At 40.4% G+C, this 16559-nt stretch overlaps 1 protein-coding gene across 2 annotated transcripts in view; it reads right to left on the minus strand.

The window, feature by feature from the left end:
• The window catches only part of LOC135202251 (uncharacterized), an 82002-nt gene that overhangs the window by 29487 nt on the left and 35956 nt on the right, over positions 1-16559 (minus strand). Inside the window, exon 3 of one of the 2 annotated variants that reach the window (XM_064231545.1) lies at positions 4582-4666. In XM_064231545.1, the coding sequence (XP_064087615.1) occupies positions 4582-4666 (85 nt within the window). Of the gene's footprint in view, positions 1-4515; positions 4667-16559 lie in introns of both variants that reach the window. The other variant, XM_064231534.1, reaches the window with a different exon arrangement.

Below are 16559 nucleotides of genomic sequence, written 5' to 3' on the forward strand. Positions count from 1 at the left end.
GGAAGAGGCTTTTCTAGCCCTATCCCATTCCAATTTTCTTAAATATGAGTTAAGAACCTTCCATTCCTCCTCATTTAAATTCTTACATTCATCACATGTATTCGATTGTGAACATTCATTCCCTCTACATCTCTTACAAGAAGTGTGAGGGTCTACTGAAGCTTTCGGTAGTCTCACATTACAACTTTCATCCACACACACTCTGAACGAAAAACTAGAGTCAGACATTCGGAGAAAAATCCGAATCCAAAAAACAGTCCACAAAAGCGTATGCCAGGCCAGAGATCCAATACGTCACCAAAATATCAGTCTAGAAGATCAACGGCGATGAAACACGAAAGTCAAAGTCAGGAGGAACTAGCAATGATGTTACTAGTACCGGCGACAGAGAAAATCTGGTTCTAGAACGGTAATGGTTCCTATTCCTGCCACCCAGTGGCAGGCCGGTAGATTACCTGACCTACCTGTAGCGTGTGCCGCGAAATTCGAATTTCTGTCGGGGAAGACGGAGTCTATAGCTAAGTATATATCTGACAGGGAAGTTGAATGTATGAAAATGCATTTTACCCGGGATATTTCTCTTTGAACTCCACTAGCAAGCTGGGTTGGCTGGGGTCCAACAACTGTTGCCATCTCTTGATTACGTAAGTTTGTTGCCATCTCTTGATTACGTAAATTCTCTCTCTCTCTTTTACTGAGATGAGAATTTCTATGGTACATGTGTATGTTTATTAATATTTTCGCATAATAATAATAATAGTAATATAACTAATTTCAAAATTCATATGTGATAGTATTTTATAGAAGTTCAATAATCTATCCATTTCAGTCTTTTAAATAAGGATAACCCACCTCTCTCTCTCTCTCTTTGCCACACGAGATAGTATGTCTTAGTGGTAACTCTCGCCTTCTGTTTGGGCTGGAAATGTATGTATAAGTGTATCTTTAACCCTCTTACGCCAACTGGACGTATTTTACGTCGACATTTTTTGTCTCCCGTGTGCCGACTGGACGTATTTTACTTCGACTTACAAAAGTTTTTTTTTTAATTCGCGGAAAAATACTTATAGGCCTACCAGCCTAAAACTTTTGAATCATGCGCCTTGGGGGATGCTGGGAGTTCACGGATCAAGGTGTTGTTTTATTTACAATCGTTACGCAGACGCGCAAGTGCGAATTTCTTTCTTGCCGCACTAAAAAGTATCTGTGACACATCTCGGAAATTATTTAGTCACTTTGACATAATTTTTGTACCATTGTAAATTAGCCGTTACATGAAGTATTATATATGAAAATGTGCGCATTTTTATGTAGAATACAACAATAAAATACTCATGATTGTAGCTTTTATCAGTTTTGAGATATTTTTATATAAATAACGATAACTGCCAAAATTTCAACCTTCGGTCAACTTTGACTCTACGAAATGGTCGAAAAACGCAATTGTAAGCTAAAACGCTTGTATTCTAGTAATATTCAATCATTTACCTTAATTTTGCAACTAATTGGAAGTCTCTAGCACAATATTTTGATTTATGGTCAATTTATGAAAAACTTTTTCCTACGTCTGCGCGGCGTAACTCTTCCGAAAAAAATTCATACATGCGATTGTGGTAATGTTTGCACCATTTTAAAATTAGCCGTTATATAAAGTTGTATATATGGAAATGTGCGCAATTTATGCACAATACACTAAAATCAACCCATGGTTGTAGCTTTTATCAGTTTTGAGATATTTTCATATAAATAACGATAATTGCCAAAATTTCAACCTTCGGTCAACTTTGATCCTACCGAAATGGGTTCGAAAAAACGCAATTGTAAGCTAAAACGCTTATATTTAATATTAATAATTCAAGCATTTGCCTTCATTTTGCAACAAATTGGAAGTCTCTAGCACAATATTTTGATTTATGGTGAATTTATGAAAAAAATAACATTTTCTTTACGTCCGCGCGGTAACTCTTCCGAAAAAATCATACGTGCGATTGTGGTAATGTTTGCACCATTCTAAATTAGCCGTTACATAAAGTTTTATATATGAAAATGTGCGCAATTTCATGTGGAATACAACAAAAAATAATTGAAGGTTGTAGCTTTTATCATTTTTTAAATATTTGCATATAAATCACGATAAATAGAAAAAAAACCACGTTCGGTCAACTTTGACTCTACGAAATGGTCGAAAAACGCAATTGTAAGCTAAAAAACTCTTAAACGTCTATTAATATTCAGTCATTTATCTTCATCTTGAAACAAATTCGAAGTCTCTAGCAAAATATTTAGATTTATGGTAAATAAAAAAAAAAAACTCTTTTCTTCCCTCCGCTCGCGGATCTCCGCCACAAATCTCCGAAATGCATACGGTCCATTCTCGGAATATTTGCTCCGTTTCATATTAGGCATTTCATAGTTTTATATATGAAAATGTGCGCAATTTTATGTAGAATAAAACGAAAAATATTTGAAGGTTGTAGCTTTTCTTATTTCCAAAATAATTGCATATAAAAAATATATATATAAAAAAATTCGACATTCGGTCTACTTTAACTCGTCAGATATGGTCGAAAACTGCAATTGTAAGCTAATACTCTTACAGTATAGTAATATTCAATCATTTGTCTTCATTTTGAAAGAAATTGGAAGTCTCTAGGACAATATTTAGATTTATGGTGAATTTTTGAAAAAAATATTTTACGTCCGCGCTTTACGAATTCATGCATTATTTTGTGATAATATTTTCTGTGTTGCTTTTATCGTTTTACAATGTATTATATACCAAAATGATCGCAATTCAGTGTACATTACAACGAAAAAAAAGTAACTTGTTACCTTTAACCGTTTTGCGCACAGTGCGATTTGAATACAATTATATATGAAATTTCGTTTTTGCACTATCATATATCGCATTATTTATATATGATAATGATAATTTTTTCATTTCTAATGGTTGCATACTAAACTTCAGCCAATGACAAAAAAAGGAGCCAAAAATGAACTCTTAATTTTGAAAACTAAGCGCGCTATGATTTTTTGAAAAGAATATTTTTTCCGCTTTCGCGCTCACTCTGAAACACCTCCGGCACACGGGAGACAATTTTATTTTTACCGCTCCGGCGTAAGAGGGTTAAGGACATTACTACATTTTATGGTAAAATAATAATATACAGTACTAGTTTACAAATATTATTAAGTTTAATGAGATTAAACAGTAACAATAACATCTCTCTCTCTCTCTCTCTCTCTCTTACTTACGTATGTTTATTTGTTTTGTGGTATAAATAAATGATTTACCTTATAGCTAATTTTCAAATATTAATAAGATTAATTAATAATAGCGATTCCCAGTCTTTTTATCCACGTGGGCAGGTGAGTGAATGACAGTTTAATATATGTATTGGCCAGTATTGGCGGAGGGGAAGGAGACGGAGTTTAGGAGTTATTCTCTCTCTCTCTCAGAAATAATTCATCATTTCACTCTTGATGGTCAGATATATGATGTTGCCATTCACTGGTCTCTCTCTCTCTCTCTCTCTCTTATATACACAAAAACTGTAGGTATATATTTTTAATAGTAAAATGTTTAAGATGACTTTGAAATGATATTAATAATATAACCTCAAAGATTAATACAGTAATAGGTTAGTAATTTTAGGTATACTTGAAGTAGGATGTTATTAAAGGATTAAATGTATGTTCGTAGTATCTGAACTTTCAAGATAGGCAGTTATAAGCATTTTTAGTGGTGGTTCTAACTATTCGCGGGTTTTAACTATTCACGGTGGTGTCTGGTACACATCCCCCGCGAATACAGGGGGGAACACTGTATTCACGTTCTCTGAATTCGCGGATTTCTCTCTGGAACATTTCCACCCGTTATTTGAGGAAAATTTGCCTATTCGCAGTATTTTTCTATGAGAAATAACCACAAATTACTGCTTTGAGACTTTTGGATATGTGTTCACTACTCTATTCGGACAAGGTAACGAACGTAATGTTCAGATTATTACATTACTTACTTGTAACGTCTCAAACGTAAGTATTAGTTCAGCAACGAATGCAAAATTTACATTATTACATTAACCTGTAAGTGTGGTAGGGTGGTAGCACAGTAAACTCCATACTAGTAGTTAAAGAATTTGTTTGCGAATATGCTGCCGCAGCGAAAGATGAAAAACTTGAATCATACCCTTTAATAACAAAACATTAAAATACTGCTCTGAAAGCTGAAAGCTTGAAGGCTACCAAAAATTGGCGATAATCCTTCACCAAAATCCTGTCCCAGACTGGCGAATTTAAGAACACAGCTGCCATCAACACTCAAGTGTTACCAGACATTCGACAGTAATAGAATGAGGTTGTTAGTAGTTCTTGGTATTCTTGTTAGTGGGCGGAACCAGTCACCTGCGCTAAATCTGTGAAGCGCTACCCGCGAATTTTTTAATTTTCAAGCTGCCAAGGCAAGAAATTGTTAGCTAATTAATTACTGGGTAATTTAGTTACATAAAAATCTACCTTTCAACTCTGGATGTCTATTAAGAACATGACTGAGGACATCAACAAGTTGTTTCTGGGAGAGACCTTTAATAGCAACTTCCGGTGGTGAATGTGGGGATACTGTCCAACTCCTACACTTTTTCAAGATTGGCGACATCTGCATTATCATCTGGAACATAAAACCAAAATCTTAGCTACTATTCAATCTATTAACTATATACAATATAGCTGTTTTTAAATCTTATCAGAATATACAGTATTGTAAACAAACTTCCACATCATAATTCCCTTTGTTCTGATATGAAGGGCAAGAGTTGGAGCATGGGCAAATAAGACAGCTACATGAAGAGGCCAACAATAAAATTAAGGGTAGAGGAATAGAACAATACAGTCAGGAAACAAAGGGATGCTGAAATAAACCTCTGGAACTATCAGCAAAGCAAGGAAAAGATACATAATTGTTAAATTATTACTTGACAGTGCAGCAACATCATCTGGACTTGCACATGACAATTATCAAAGCTCAAGCATTTTCAGTATTTTAAAAAATATCTACATTAGCATTATAAAGTAGTCAACTTTCCAATAATGTCGTCTTTTGGGCTCTGGGATGTCAAATGGCAAGAGTTCATTACCAGATGTAAGTTTATAGTCCCAGAAACGGTCAGCTTTGGAACAGAAGCAAACTGTACAGGCACTCCCTGGTTATCTGCGAGGATTCCGTTCTCAGCGGAGTACCGATAACAAAAACCTGGCCCGTTATGGCATCATAAATCGCCGGTTTTATGGCACTAGACAAGCTTTATAAAACTGGATTGCCATTAACCGAATCTGTCAATAACTGGGGACTGTCTGTACCCTTTATGGATGGTAGTACAATTCATGGAAGGATACCATCATATGAATAGCTATAACAGGTTTTGAGTAGTGGACAGATTCACTCCTGGTGAGTATCAATATTACACACCATATGATTTGGCTAGATTGAGAAGCTGTTGTTTTTCATTAAAGGACATGTATCCTGTCTGAGAGAGAGAAACTGGTTTTTACATAAGTCTAAGCCCAATATAGTAAATGTTTGTTTGTTTATGGTGTTTTTACGTTGCATGGAATCAGTGGTTATTCAGCAACGGGACCAACGACTTTACGCGACTTCCGAACCACGTTGAGAGTGAACTTTTATCACCAGTATAGTAAATGGATATAATATAGTAAATGGATTCTGTAAGTGAAATAGTGTTTCACTGATATTTAGCTTTACTTTCATTAAAGATATATATACATATATAGTGGATCCCCCTTATTCGCGTTCTCCAGATTCGCGGATTTCTCTCAGAGACATTTCCCCCCATTGTCCGCAGAAAATTCGCCCATTTGCGGTATTTTCTAGGTGAAATATCCAGATATTCCTGTTTTTTTTATCAATTTCATCATAAAATGTACTTTTTGTGATATAACTAAAACTATTATTTTTTGATAATATACAAATTTTTAGTGGGTTTTACTTGAGTTTTAACTAACAAAATAGGTAGTTTTCAGTGTTTTGATAGGGGTTCCAACTACAGTGGTACCACGAAATACGAAAGGCTCAACTTACGAAAAACTCGAGATACGAAAGCAAATACGAAGATTTTTTTGACTCTACATACAAAAATAGTTCAAGTTACGAAAGGTTGTTGCTGTAAAGTCCCGAGATTCACCCGGACCACCAAGAACAATTTTAATACTCGCGCGATGCCAACTGAGTAAACTTGCCACCATTCTCTAGCTCTCCCATTGGTTCCTGATGCTAGTCACCCCATAAGATTCTGCTCTCCTATTAGTCAGCATCTACCCCTTGTGCTCTATGTATTCTATTGGTAAAAGGATGCTGTAAATTGAAAAACTTATTCATGCAATACATTTAATAAATAAAAAAAACATTAGGTAAAGAAAGAATAAAGAATAGAAATGAATGGTTATTATCCTGTTTGGTAGTTTCAGTAGTTGAAGAGAGATAATGAAAATTTATGGCTTACTGTGTGCTACGAAAAGTGATTGCTTGGCGATCGTTCGGTCTGGGGACATTAATACTTCCCCCGATGGGAGGAATTCTATATGGTCTGGATTCCTAGAGAAAGCCGATAGCTCAGATATTCTGGCACCTGAGGCCATGGCCATCAGGAATAAAGTTTTCCTATTAGTGTCTGAGGCTAACTTAAGTACGTCATTCAAAAACATAAGAGACCGTATGAGGGCGGTCTATTGGTCTCAGGCGGGCACATGCTCGTGGAATTGAGGTAAAGTATGAATCTGACAAGTTAATATTATAGGCAATCTGGAAAATCTTCCTTAAGGCTGACTTGATTGTTGTAATGGTACTAGCAGCCAGGCCTTTCTCAAATAGAGTTCTAAAGAACGAGATTGCCAGATTCGTAGTCATTTCATGAGCAGCTGAGTCTTTTAGAAATTTGGCCAATTTCTTTACTGCTGAATTATATTGTCTGAGTGTTGACTCTCTTTTATCTGCTTCTATGACTCTCTTTTATCTGCTTCTATGAATAAGATGTTTAGTGGATTAATACTAGCGTCCTTTTGAGCTGCAAACTTCATGAAGTCCATAAAGTTAGGGCATTCAGAATTCTCGAGGAAGCTAACACAGTCTGAGTTTGTACTGTCTGTGTCAGCTCTGGACGAGGGATCCGTCTGGGTCGGAGCTTCAATTCTAGAAGAAGCGGAAACCACTTGCTCTTTGGCCAGTTGGGTGCCACTAGTGCTACTTGTCCTGTGAAAGATCTTAGCTTGTGCAGGACCTTCATCAGAAGATTCACCGGGATTCTATGGCGAATAGGTCTACTTGAAGGTCCGGCTTTGATTGCAAATCCACCAGAATGACTTCCTGTCCAGGGGCCACTCCGATCCCAGCAGAGTTGTCCTGGAAAGTGTGTCTGCGCGATAACATTCTTTACTCCTGCCAGGTGAGGTGCTGACAGGTGCCAATGATTTTTCGTCGCCAATGAGAATATTGCAATCAATAAGTGATTTAGTTTGCTTGACTGGAAGCCTCCTCTGTTTATGCAGTGTACCACCACTAGGCTGGCCGAGACTACTCTCACCTGATTGTTCCTGGCCAGAGCCAGTCATTTTCTAGGTTCCGACGTTTTGTCCAAGGACGAAGCTGCTTGTTAGAATAGGTGGAATTATTGAGATCTTGTCCCTGAGATTGATATTGGCTCTCTCTCTCTCCAGACTCGATTGATGTCCTTCAATCTGGCTTTTAATAGGACGTCTGTTACTGATGCGAACTGCAGCGAACCTAGGATTCTCTCTTGGGTACGCCGAGACGCCTTCTTGTTCTTGAGGAACTGTTTTGTAGCCGCTGCTATCTCCTTGGCCTTCTTGGGTGGAAGAGATAGCTTGTGTCTCATTAGGTCTCATTGGATCCCCAGCCTTTGGAAGCGGGAAGCCGGAACCAGCCGAGATTTTTCCCTGTTTATCTGGAAGCCCAGAAATTTCAAGAATTTTATCACTCTGGCTGTTGATTTGCGGCACTCTTCGACGCTGGCTGCCAAAATGAGCCAGTCGTCTAGGTAGGCTACTAACATAACCTCTTGAGTTCTTAGTTCTTGAACTATCGTCTCTCCTAGTTTTGTGAATATCCTGGGCGCAATGTTGAGCCCGAAAGGCATGACTCTGGATGAGGAAGCCTTGTTTCTTAGCCTGAAGCCTAGGTACGGAGAGAAGTTCCTTGCTATTGGAACATGATAATAAGCGTTTGTAAGATCTATAGAGGTGGTGACGGCCTCACAGGGAAGTAAGGTCCGCACCTGCAAGACTGTCAACATGCGGAACTTGTTGCAATGAATGTATGAGTTGAGACGGGACAAGTCCAGAATCACTCTTCTTTTGTCAGAGTCCTCCTTTGGGACAATGAGCAGACATCCTTGAAACTTTAGTCGTTTCTCTCGTTTTATGGGCTTCTTCTGCAGGAGATCTTTGGTATAGTCTATAAGGTCCACCGTTGGTATCTGATAAAATTTGATTGGTGGATGGGCCTTTTCTCCCATTTCCACCTCAGACCTTTTGAGACTATACTGTGGGCCCATTGACTGAAGGTCCAATGGTCCCGGAAGAGATAATCTCCCTCCTACCTGCGGGCTCTCACTGACTGGTTGCAGGTCTGTTACCTCTACCTTCTTGGAAGCCTCTACCCCTTGGTCCGCCTCGTAGCCGGGAGCCACCTCTGGCCCTGCTACTTCTCGCATGCCTGTTGTGGCTGTGAAATAGATCCATTGCTTCATAGGCAGGGTTAAAGGGTGGGGAGGTCATTATAGCTGTGGAGATTGAAGGCTGTGGGCTGGTGGAGTTTGTCATAAACAAACTGTTGCTGAGGATGAGCCTTCGATGTCGAAGGCTTACCGACTTGTAAAACAGAGACCGCTTGTGTGACCGTTAGAGGACGGGAGGCCTGGTAAGGATTGAATCTGCTTGGCCTCTTCTTGGGTCTGGTTTGTTGTCCGGGGGTCTCAAATTTCCGTTTGAAGGGGAGTCCCCAACAGACCTGGAGGCTCTGGCTCCTTCTCGAGAGACGTTGTTAACCTCGTCTTCCGGGAACAGGTTTCCTCCCCATATTGAGGATTTTATCAGCCTATTAGGTTCGTGCCTTATCGAGGCACCCGCCAGGACATATTTCTTACAAGTTCGCCTTGCCATCGCAAAGTCATAGAGGTCCGACTGGAAAGTCTGTAGTAGACCTTTCGTCAGGACCCGGAACACCTGTTCGTCAAGGTAAGTGGAGGCTACCAACTCCGCTGTAGTGACGGAGCTAATATTCCTAGACTTGATCTTGCTTCAAATTCCGCCTTGATTAAATGGACCAGAATTTTTAGGCAGCTTCTAGGAAAATAGAGTGGAAGCGCAATCTGGGTCAAGTTTATCTGCTGTAAACATGGCCAAAGCGTTGTTCCAAAACTCCCTACCTGCGGGGAAGAGAAGAGAGGTAGCCTCTGTCTCCTTTAGTACTGGTAGGGGTTTGTCCTCTGCTGCCGCTTGTAGGGTTAGTTCCGCTACCTTGTCTGTACAGGGCGACGGAACGTTGGCTGGGGTCACAAACATGGTGTAGGTACCCTTGTGTGGCGTCAACTCAGTGTTGACCCGATCCCAGCCAGAGAGGGTGCGAACCCAAATAGCTTGGTCTTGGTCCCTAGGGAAGATCCCTGTCTCCTTCAGGACCTTGTATATTCTGACTAAACGAGTGTTCCGCTAGTCTGAAAAATCCAGGAAAAGAAATTTGGAGACCCTCCGGGAAGAGCTCAAAGTCCTCCAATGGGCGGGTTCCGCACCCTTCAATTGATAACTTCCCATCCAAGAATGGGGCATGTAAAGCTAACCGCCACGGGTTGTTCTTGTCAAATGGCGGTAGTTTTCACCAAAGGTTGAAATTTTGGCACTTATCGTTACTTATATGAAAATATTTCAAAACTGATAAAAGCTACAACCATGAGTTGCTTTTGGTTGTATTCTATATGAAATTGCGCACATTTTCATATATAATACTCCATGTAACGGCTAATATGAAATGGTGCAAAATTATGTCAGTGACAAAATAATTTCTGAGATGTGTCACTGATGCTTTTTAGTGCGAGGAGAAAGAAATTCGCGCTTGCGTGCCTGGGTAAGGATTGTAAACAAAACAACGCCTTGATGCGTGAGCTGCCAGCATCCCCCAAGGCGCATGATTCAAAAGTTTTTGCCTAGTAGGCCTATAACTATTTTTCCGCAAATTTTTAAAAAACCTTTTTATATCGACATATATACGTCCAATCGGCACCCAACAGACAATTTATATAGACGTTTAATATGTCCAATCGGCGTTAAAGGATATATAAAAAAAAAAGAAAAAAAAAAAAAAAAACATAATAAGGGAGTGTAAAATGAAATAAAAATTCTAAGGTGATTAAAATGAGTGTAAACAACTGTAATTGAAATTAAACTTACAAACAATCTTTGAAACATATAGCAGAATAATGTATCATAAGTTAACCCTCTAACGCCGAAGGGGTATAATAAAAATCGTCTACTGTATGCCGAGGGGGCAAAATCACAGCGCGCTTAGTTTTCAAGATTAAGAGTTCATTTTTGGCTCCTTTTTTTGTCATTGCCTAAAGTTTAGTATGCAACCATCAGAAATGAAAAAAAATATCATTATCATATATAAATAATGCGATATATGATAGCGCAATAACAAAATTTCATATATAATTGTATTCAAATCGCTCTGTGAGCAAAACGGTTAAAGCTGTATTGTACAGTAAATTGCAATCATTTTGGTATATAACACATTGTAAAATTATCAAAGCAACACAGAAAATATGCATGAATTCATAACGCACGGACGTAAAAAAATCTTTTTTTTAAAAAATTCACCATTCTAAATATTGTTCTAGACTTCCAATTTGTTTCAAAATGAAGATAAATGATTGAATATTACTATACTGTAAGAGTTTTAGCTTACAATTGCAGTTTTCGACCATTTCGGACGAGTTAAAGTTGACCGAATGTCGATTTTTTTTTTATATTATTTATGTGCAAATATTTCGAAAATGAGAAAAGCTACAACCTTCAATTATTTTTGGTTGTATTCTACATGAAATTGCGCACATTTTCATCTATAAAACTCTATGAAATGCCTAATATGAAATGGAGCAAATATTACGAGAATGCGACGTACGCATTTCGGAGATTTGCGGCGGAGGTAAGGAAAGTTTTTTTTAAAAATTCACCATAAATCTAAATATTGTGCTAGAGACTTTGAATTTGTTTCAAAATGAAGATAAATGACTGAATATTACTATACTGTAAGAGTTTTAGCTTACAATTGCGTTTTTTTACCATTTCGGTCGAGTCAAAGTTGACCAAACATGATATTGTTATGATACAATAAAGTTTGTTCATACTTACCTGGCAGATATATATATAGCTGTATTTTCTGAAGTCCGACAGAATTTTAAAAACTTCCGACACACGCAGTGGTCGGCCAGGTGGTTAGTACCCATTCCCGCCGCTGGGAGGCGGGTATCAGGAACCATTCCCATTTTCTATTCATAATTTTTATTTCCACTGTCCCCTGAGGGAGGTGGGTGGGTACTTGATTATATATATCTGCCAGGTAAGTATGAACAAACTTTATTGTATCATAACAATATCATTTTGTTCATGAAACTTACCTGTCAGATATATATACTATAGCTGAATCCCACCTTTGGAGGTGGGAAGGGACAGAATAGAAGGATTTTGGGAAACAAATGCATGCAGATGATTTACATCTTGGTTCCACCTGTTAGCATAGCTGACTTCGTGATTACTGTCACCCAAGTCTGCTTCTGCTTTACTAGAGTTGTCAGCGAGGTAGAGACCTATAAAGCTGGTGACTCCAGATGATCTGTCAACGGGGGGCGTGACCACAATGTGACTAGACCATATTGACCATACCATGAGGGCTAAGAAGTAAAATAAATATATATATATATATATCACCACCTGACCAACCTAGCCAAAGTTAAGGTGTGTTAACTAAGGCTTAAGAGTTAAGAAGTCGCCGTTGTCGGCGACTCAACAACTAAATTAAGAGCTCTTCCTAACCATTTTCTACAGGATAGGATGAGTGGTACTTCTTGCCCCCAAGATTGTGTCTGCAGACACGTATGGCCCTAGCGAGCAGCAGATCTCATATGCCATCTTCACATCTCGCAGGGAGTGTGAAGTGAACACAGAGTTGCTTCGCTAAAACATGGTACTCAGGATGTTGCTGAGTGCCATGCTCTGTTGAAATGCTTCCGAGGCCGCGCCCTCACCTCGTGAGCATTCAGATAAAAAGATTTCAAATCTTTGTGCAAACACAATGAAGGATCATTTTTGAAAGAACTCCTTAACACTAAAGCCAGGGTGTTCTTCGATATGGGCAAGTCTGGTCTTTTTCGGAACACTGCAGATTGCCCGAATGACTTCGACTTTCTTGAGTTTTATGTAGATAAAACTTGAGAGACCCGACAGGGCACAGGACTCTCTCTGGCTCCTGCCCACTAACTTGTGCCATCCTTGCTTCCAAGCTCCTGGCCCAAGGACAAAACAGGTTTCCATTCTTAGGCCACAACGGAAGGCTTAGAGAGCACACCGCCTTGTGTTCTCCAAAGCCAAAACTTGTGACGATGGCTTAAAATCTCACTAACCCTCTTTGTCGTATCTAGGGTGGTTAGAAGAAGGCCTTCCTGATCACATGCAAGAAGTTAACAGGTAGGAGAGGTTCGAATGCTTTGACATCAAGAACTTCAGACTATGTCTAAGTTCCATATTGAAAGCTTCGATCTGGACATGCACAGTCAGTCCGTCTGTACTAAAGTCAGGTGACCGACCAGTTGACCAGTCAGACGAATCAAGGACAGCAAGGCTGTACCCTGAAGACCATAAGGTACTATTCATCGCTGAAGGATGAGTGTCTGGACTGCCTGGGCGATTCAATCTAAGCAAACCTTGGGGGTGTATCAACGCAACCCAACGTCGTCAGCGAATCACTCCTGACTCGAGCTCTGGTGCCAGGAGAAAGGAGCGAGGAGCAAACAAGGCGATTCAGTCCCGAAGGAAGAATGCCTGACAGTCCAACCTGGTCTCATGTTACACGATCATCGGGGGTGTATAAACGCAACCGACTTCGTCAACAAGAAACTCAGGGCTACTATAAGTCGCCTGATCTCGCACGAGTGTCTGACTCCGAGAAAACAGGCGAGACAAAAAGTAGATGGTGAGCGAGATTCGAGATTCCACAGAACTCAAAGATCGTGAAGGGCTTTGTTGTTTGACAGACGCAAATCTCTGAGCCCAAAGGCCGTCAACAACATATTTGCGTATTCTTTAATAGTTGTGACTGCCAGCTTATCCCATTCTTCAGACGGTAATCTTATTCCTGTCAACATCTCGATAGCCTGAACGTAGTCAGACTCAGAGCGGAGAGGTTATAGGTACCTTTCGAGTTAAGAGTAGACCGACTCTCTCGGAAAAGGTCCTTGGAAAGTGAACTAGGAAGTATGTGACCTCTGTGAATCCAGGATCCTGAAGGCCAACATGGGGCGATCGTCATTGTCGCTCCCTGTGACGTCATAAATCCTCTTATTACATTTCCTAAACGATTGAAAAAGGGGAAAAAGAGCTAAAACATCCATCCCCGTTCAATATCATAGAATGGCATTTAATGGTACCGATCCCGGATCGAGAATAAGGGAGCAGAGAAGAAGAAGCCTCTTCGTCCTCAACATATCGAAGAGAAGAATGAAAGGGCGTCCCTAAAGTCTCCACAACTCTCAACTTACTTCTAAATAAACAAATATTCCAACTCGGAAGTCAATAGTTGCTGCCGTCGATCGAGACGATTCGTACGGACTTTTGCAATCCTGTAACGAACCTCTAGAGGATCGTTACATTCTACGCCTGTTGTTATAATACGCTCTCTCATAAACTCGAACAGGGACCGAGAGAAGATACTTCTTAAGATATGAGAGAGCTGTGGAATATCAGAGTTGATCTGGACCACTGGTTCCCAAAAACTCGTTTCGAGGACTGGAGGGACTACCGAATCGCTTTACTTCTTTCAGATTAAGATCCAGGACATTTGAAACCCTATCCAGATGTCCGGCACCTTCTTTCTATCACCTCAGGTGATAGACGCACTGAGAGATGTTCAGAATCATTCCTAGATCTTGAATAATATTTGTTTCCTGGTAGGAAAAAAACTGTGATCTTAATTGCAGTCTATTCGGGGAAACAAACTTCTTCAGGAAGGAAATGGTCCCCAGCAAGCTCATCCATTCCCTCCCCGAGTATGCTTACTTCCCTAATAAGGCTGCGTTTTGCCTAAGCAGGAGAGCATATAAAAGTGCAATGTTGCGGTAGACTCGTAGTTCTATACCGTGCGGTAACGAGCACCGAAAGGATTAAGAGATAACTCTGTTGAACATAGTAAGGCAAAAACGAATGCAACGTTTATTCATTCACGTAAGAAATCCCTTCAATCTTAGGCTAAAGTCCGTGATTGTAGGACAGAGATACAGTTAGTCAGTCAATCCCGCAGGAGAGACGTAACCGCCAGCACAGAGATACGGTTAGTCAGTCAATCCCGCAAGAGAGAGAGACGTAACCTACCCCGCATGACAGCGCACGATCTGTTACTGGTGGCTCGGTTGGACTGGAGGACAGACACAGCGTGACAGCAGCAGCCAGCAGCTTACGAATGTCGTCTCTTAACTTTATGTCTGGGTTGCCAGCTACCCTATTCTACGAAGAAATAGGTCCGTTATTTTTGAGCAGATAGACTCTCAAGCTGGTATATTTAAGCGAAAACAGAAAGCGCTAAATATATAGATGCGTTTGTGTCGTCAGAACACTACCATACAACGGTAAAAGATAAATCGGAAACTCCTGGAAGGCTGCAGGGAGTAACGATTAAATGTCCTTAAAATAGACAATAGACCTCTCGGTTGCCATCCGAAGAGGTAACTACAGCAAGCGTATATGACTTGAACCAACCAGAAATAAAATAACGCAAGGCAAAATGATATTGTTATGATACAATAAAGTTTGTTCATACTTACCTGGCAGATATATATATATATAGCTGAATTCGGAAATACAGCTACATACTATCTGACAGGCAAGTTTCATGAACAAAAACTTAAGAGAATCGAAGCAGTCAGCTCAAGCTTCTTGTGTTATTGGACATAAGCGTTCATTGACGTAGTACTAAAAGTCTATTTTATTGTACGAGTCTGCGAATGACGAATGAGAGCTCTTCCGAATCTTGTCAATAAGAGCTTATTCGCTTACGCAATATCAAGTTAATGAGATGTTTGTCAATGAGAACTAACCCATTTACGGGACAAAGAGATATTTTGTCAATGAGGGGATACCCACTTACTTGACAAAACGATAGTATATTGTCAATGGGGGAAAGTCACTGAATTGACAAAACGTAATCCAGGAAGTCGAGCATTTTATTTTTCCGATTCCCGTCTCAAACGAGGAAGGGGCAAGAATCCTGTTAAAAGACTAGGCTTACGGCAGGTAGAACGACGATGTTCAATTCGGCAGCGTAGTCCCGACTAGAAACTAACAAAACCTATCATCTGAAAAACCCTTTCAGATGGGCTAAAAAGCTTGCAAAATTATCCTGGGAAGAGGAAGAAATTCTCCAACCAGCTTCCTCTCCCGTATCACAACTAAAGCCTGCTAAAGCTTAAAATTTATTGGCAGTATGGCAAAAGAAGTCCTATCTTGCGGTTTCCTGAAGAGCGTCCTTTTGATGAGTACGTCCTTTTGATGAGTACCTTTGCAAGAATCCTACTGAACATTGCCGAGAGTCCTGACGTGCAGGACATCGAGCCTTTACCTAACCCATAACTGCCTTATCGCAAAGTCTTGACTGCGGTAGAGAAAACGAGATCTTCCCTAGAGCTTTCCTTAACTCCATCCACCTTTGCGAAAAGCAATATAATATTGACAGAGACCTCTTGAATTCACGAAACCCGAGGTCTTGCTGGGTTTCGAAGACGAAGTTGTCTGTTCACTTTAAGCTTCCTCCAAGCACTGCTTACTTCACATTCTTTGCATGTGAGGTATAAGGTATCACCGAAGGTAGAGGTAAAAATTCTTGAGGCCCAAATCGTAAACAAGAGCTTGAAGAGTTCAATAGAAACGTTCAGCCAGGCGACACACCTGGCGTGCGCGCTCGGCGTCCACTGGCGAGCAGCGAGCACGCTCGGCGCCCAACCCTGGCGCGCGCGGAGTGCGCTCGGTATCCACTGGCGTGCGCTCGGCGTCCACTGGTGCGCGCTTGGCGTGCACCCGCAGCGCGCCTGGCGTCCATCCGAACGTCCCGTCCAAGCCGAGCGTCAAAGAAGCGTGCAGAAAAGCGTCACGCTCCTGACAGGCGTCAAAACAAGCGAGATACATCTCGGAGAAAAGGTAAATCCGACTGCACGAAACAGTCTCAGGAGAAGGGTTGATCGTGTGAGAATACGAGGGGCGACTGGCGAGGG

This window comes from Macrobrachium nipponense, chromosome 23 (assembly GCF_015104395.2).
Source record: "Macrobrachium nipponense isolate FS-2020 chromosome 23, ASM1510439v2, whole genome shotgun sequence".
Taxonomy (NCBI): Eukaryota; Metazoa; Arthropoda; class Malacostraca; order Decapoda; family Palaemonidae; genus Macrobrachium; species Macrobrachium nipponense.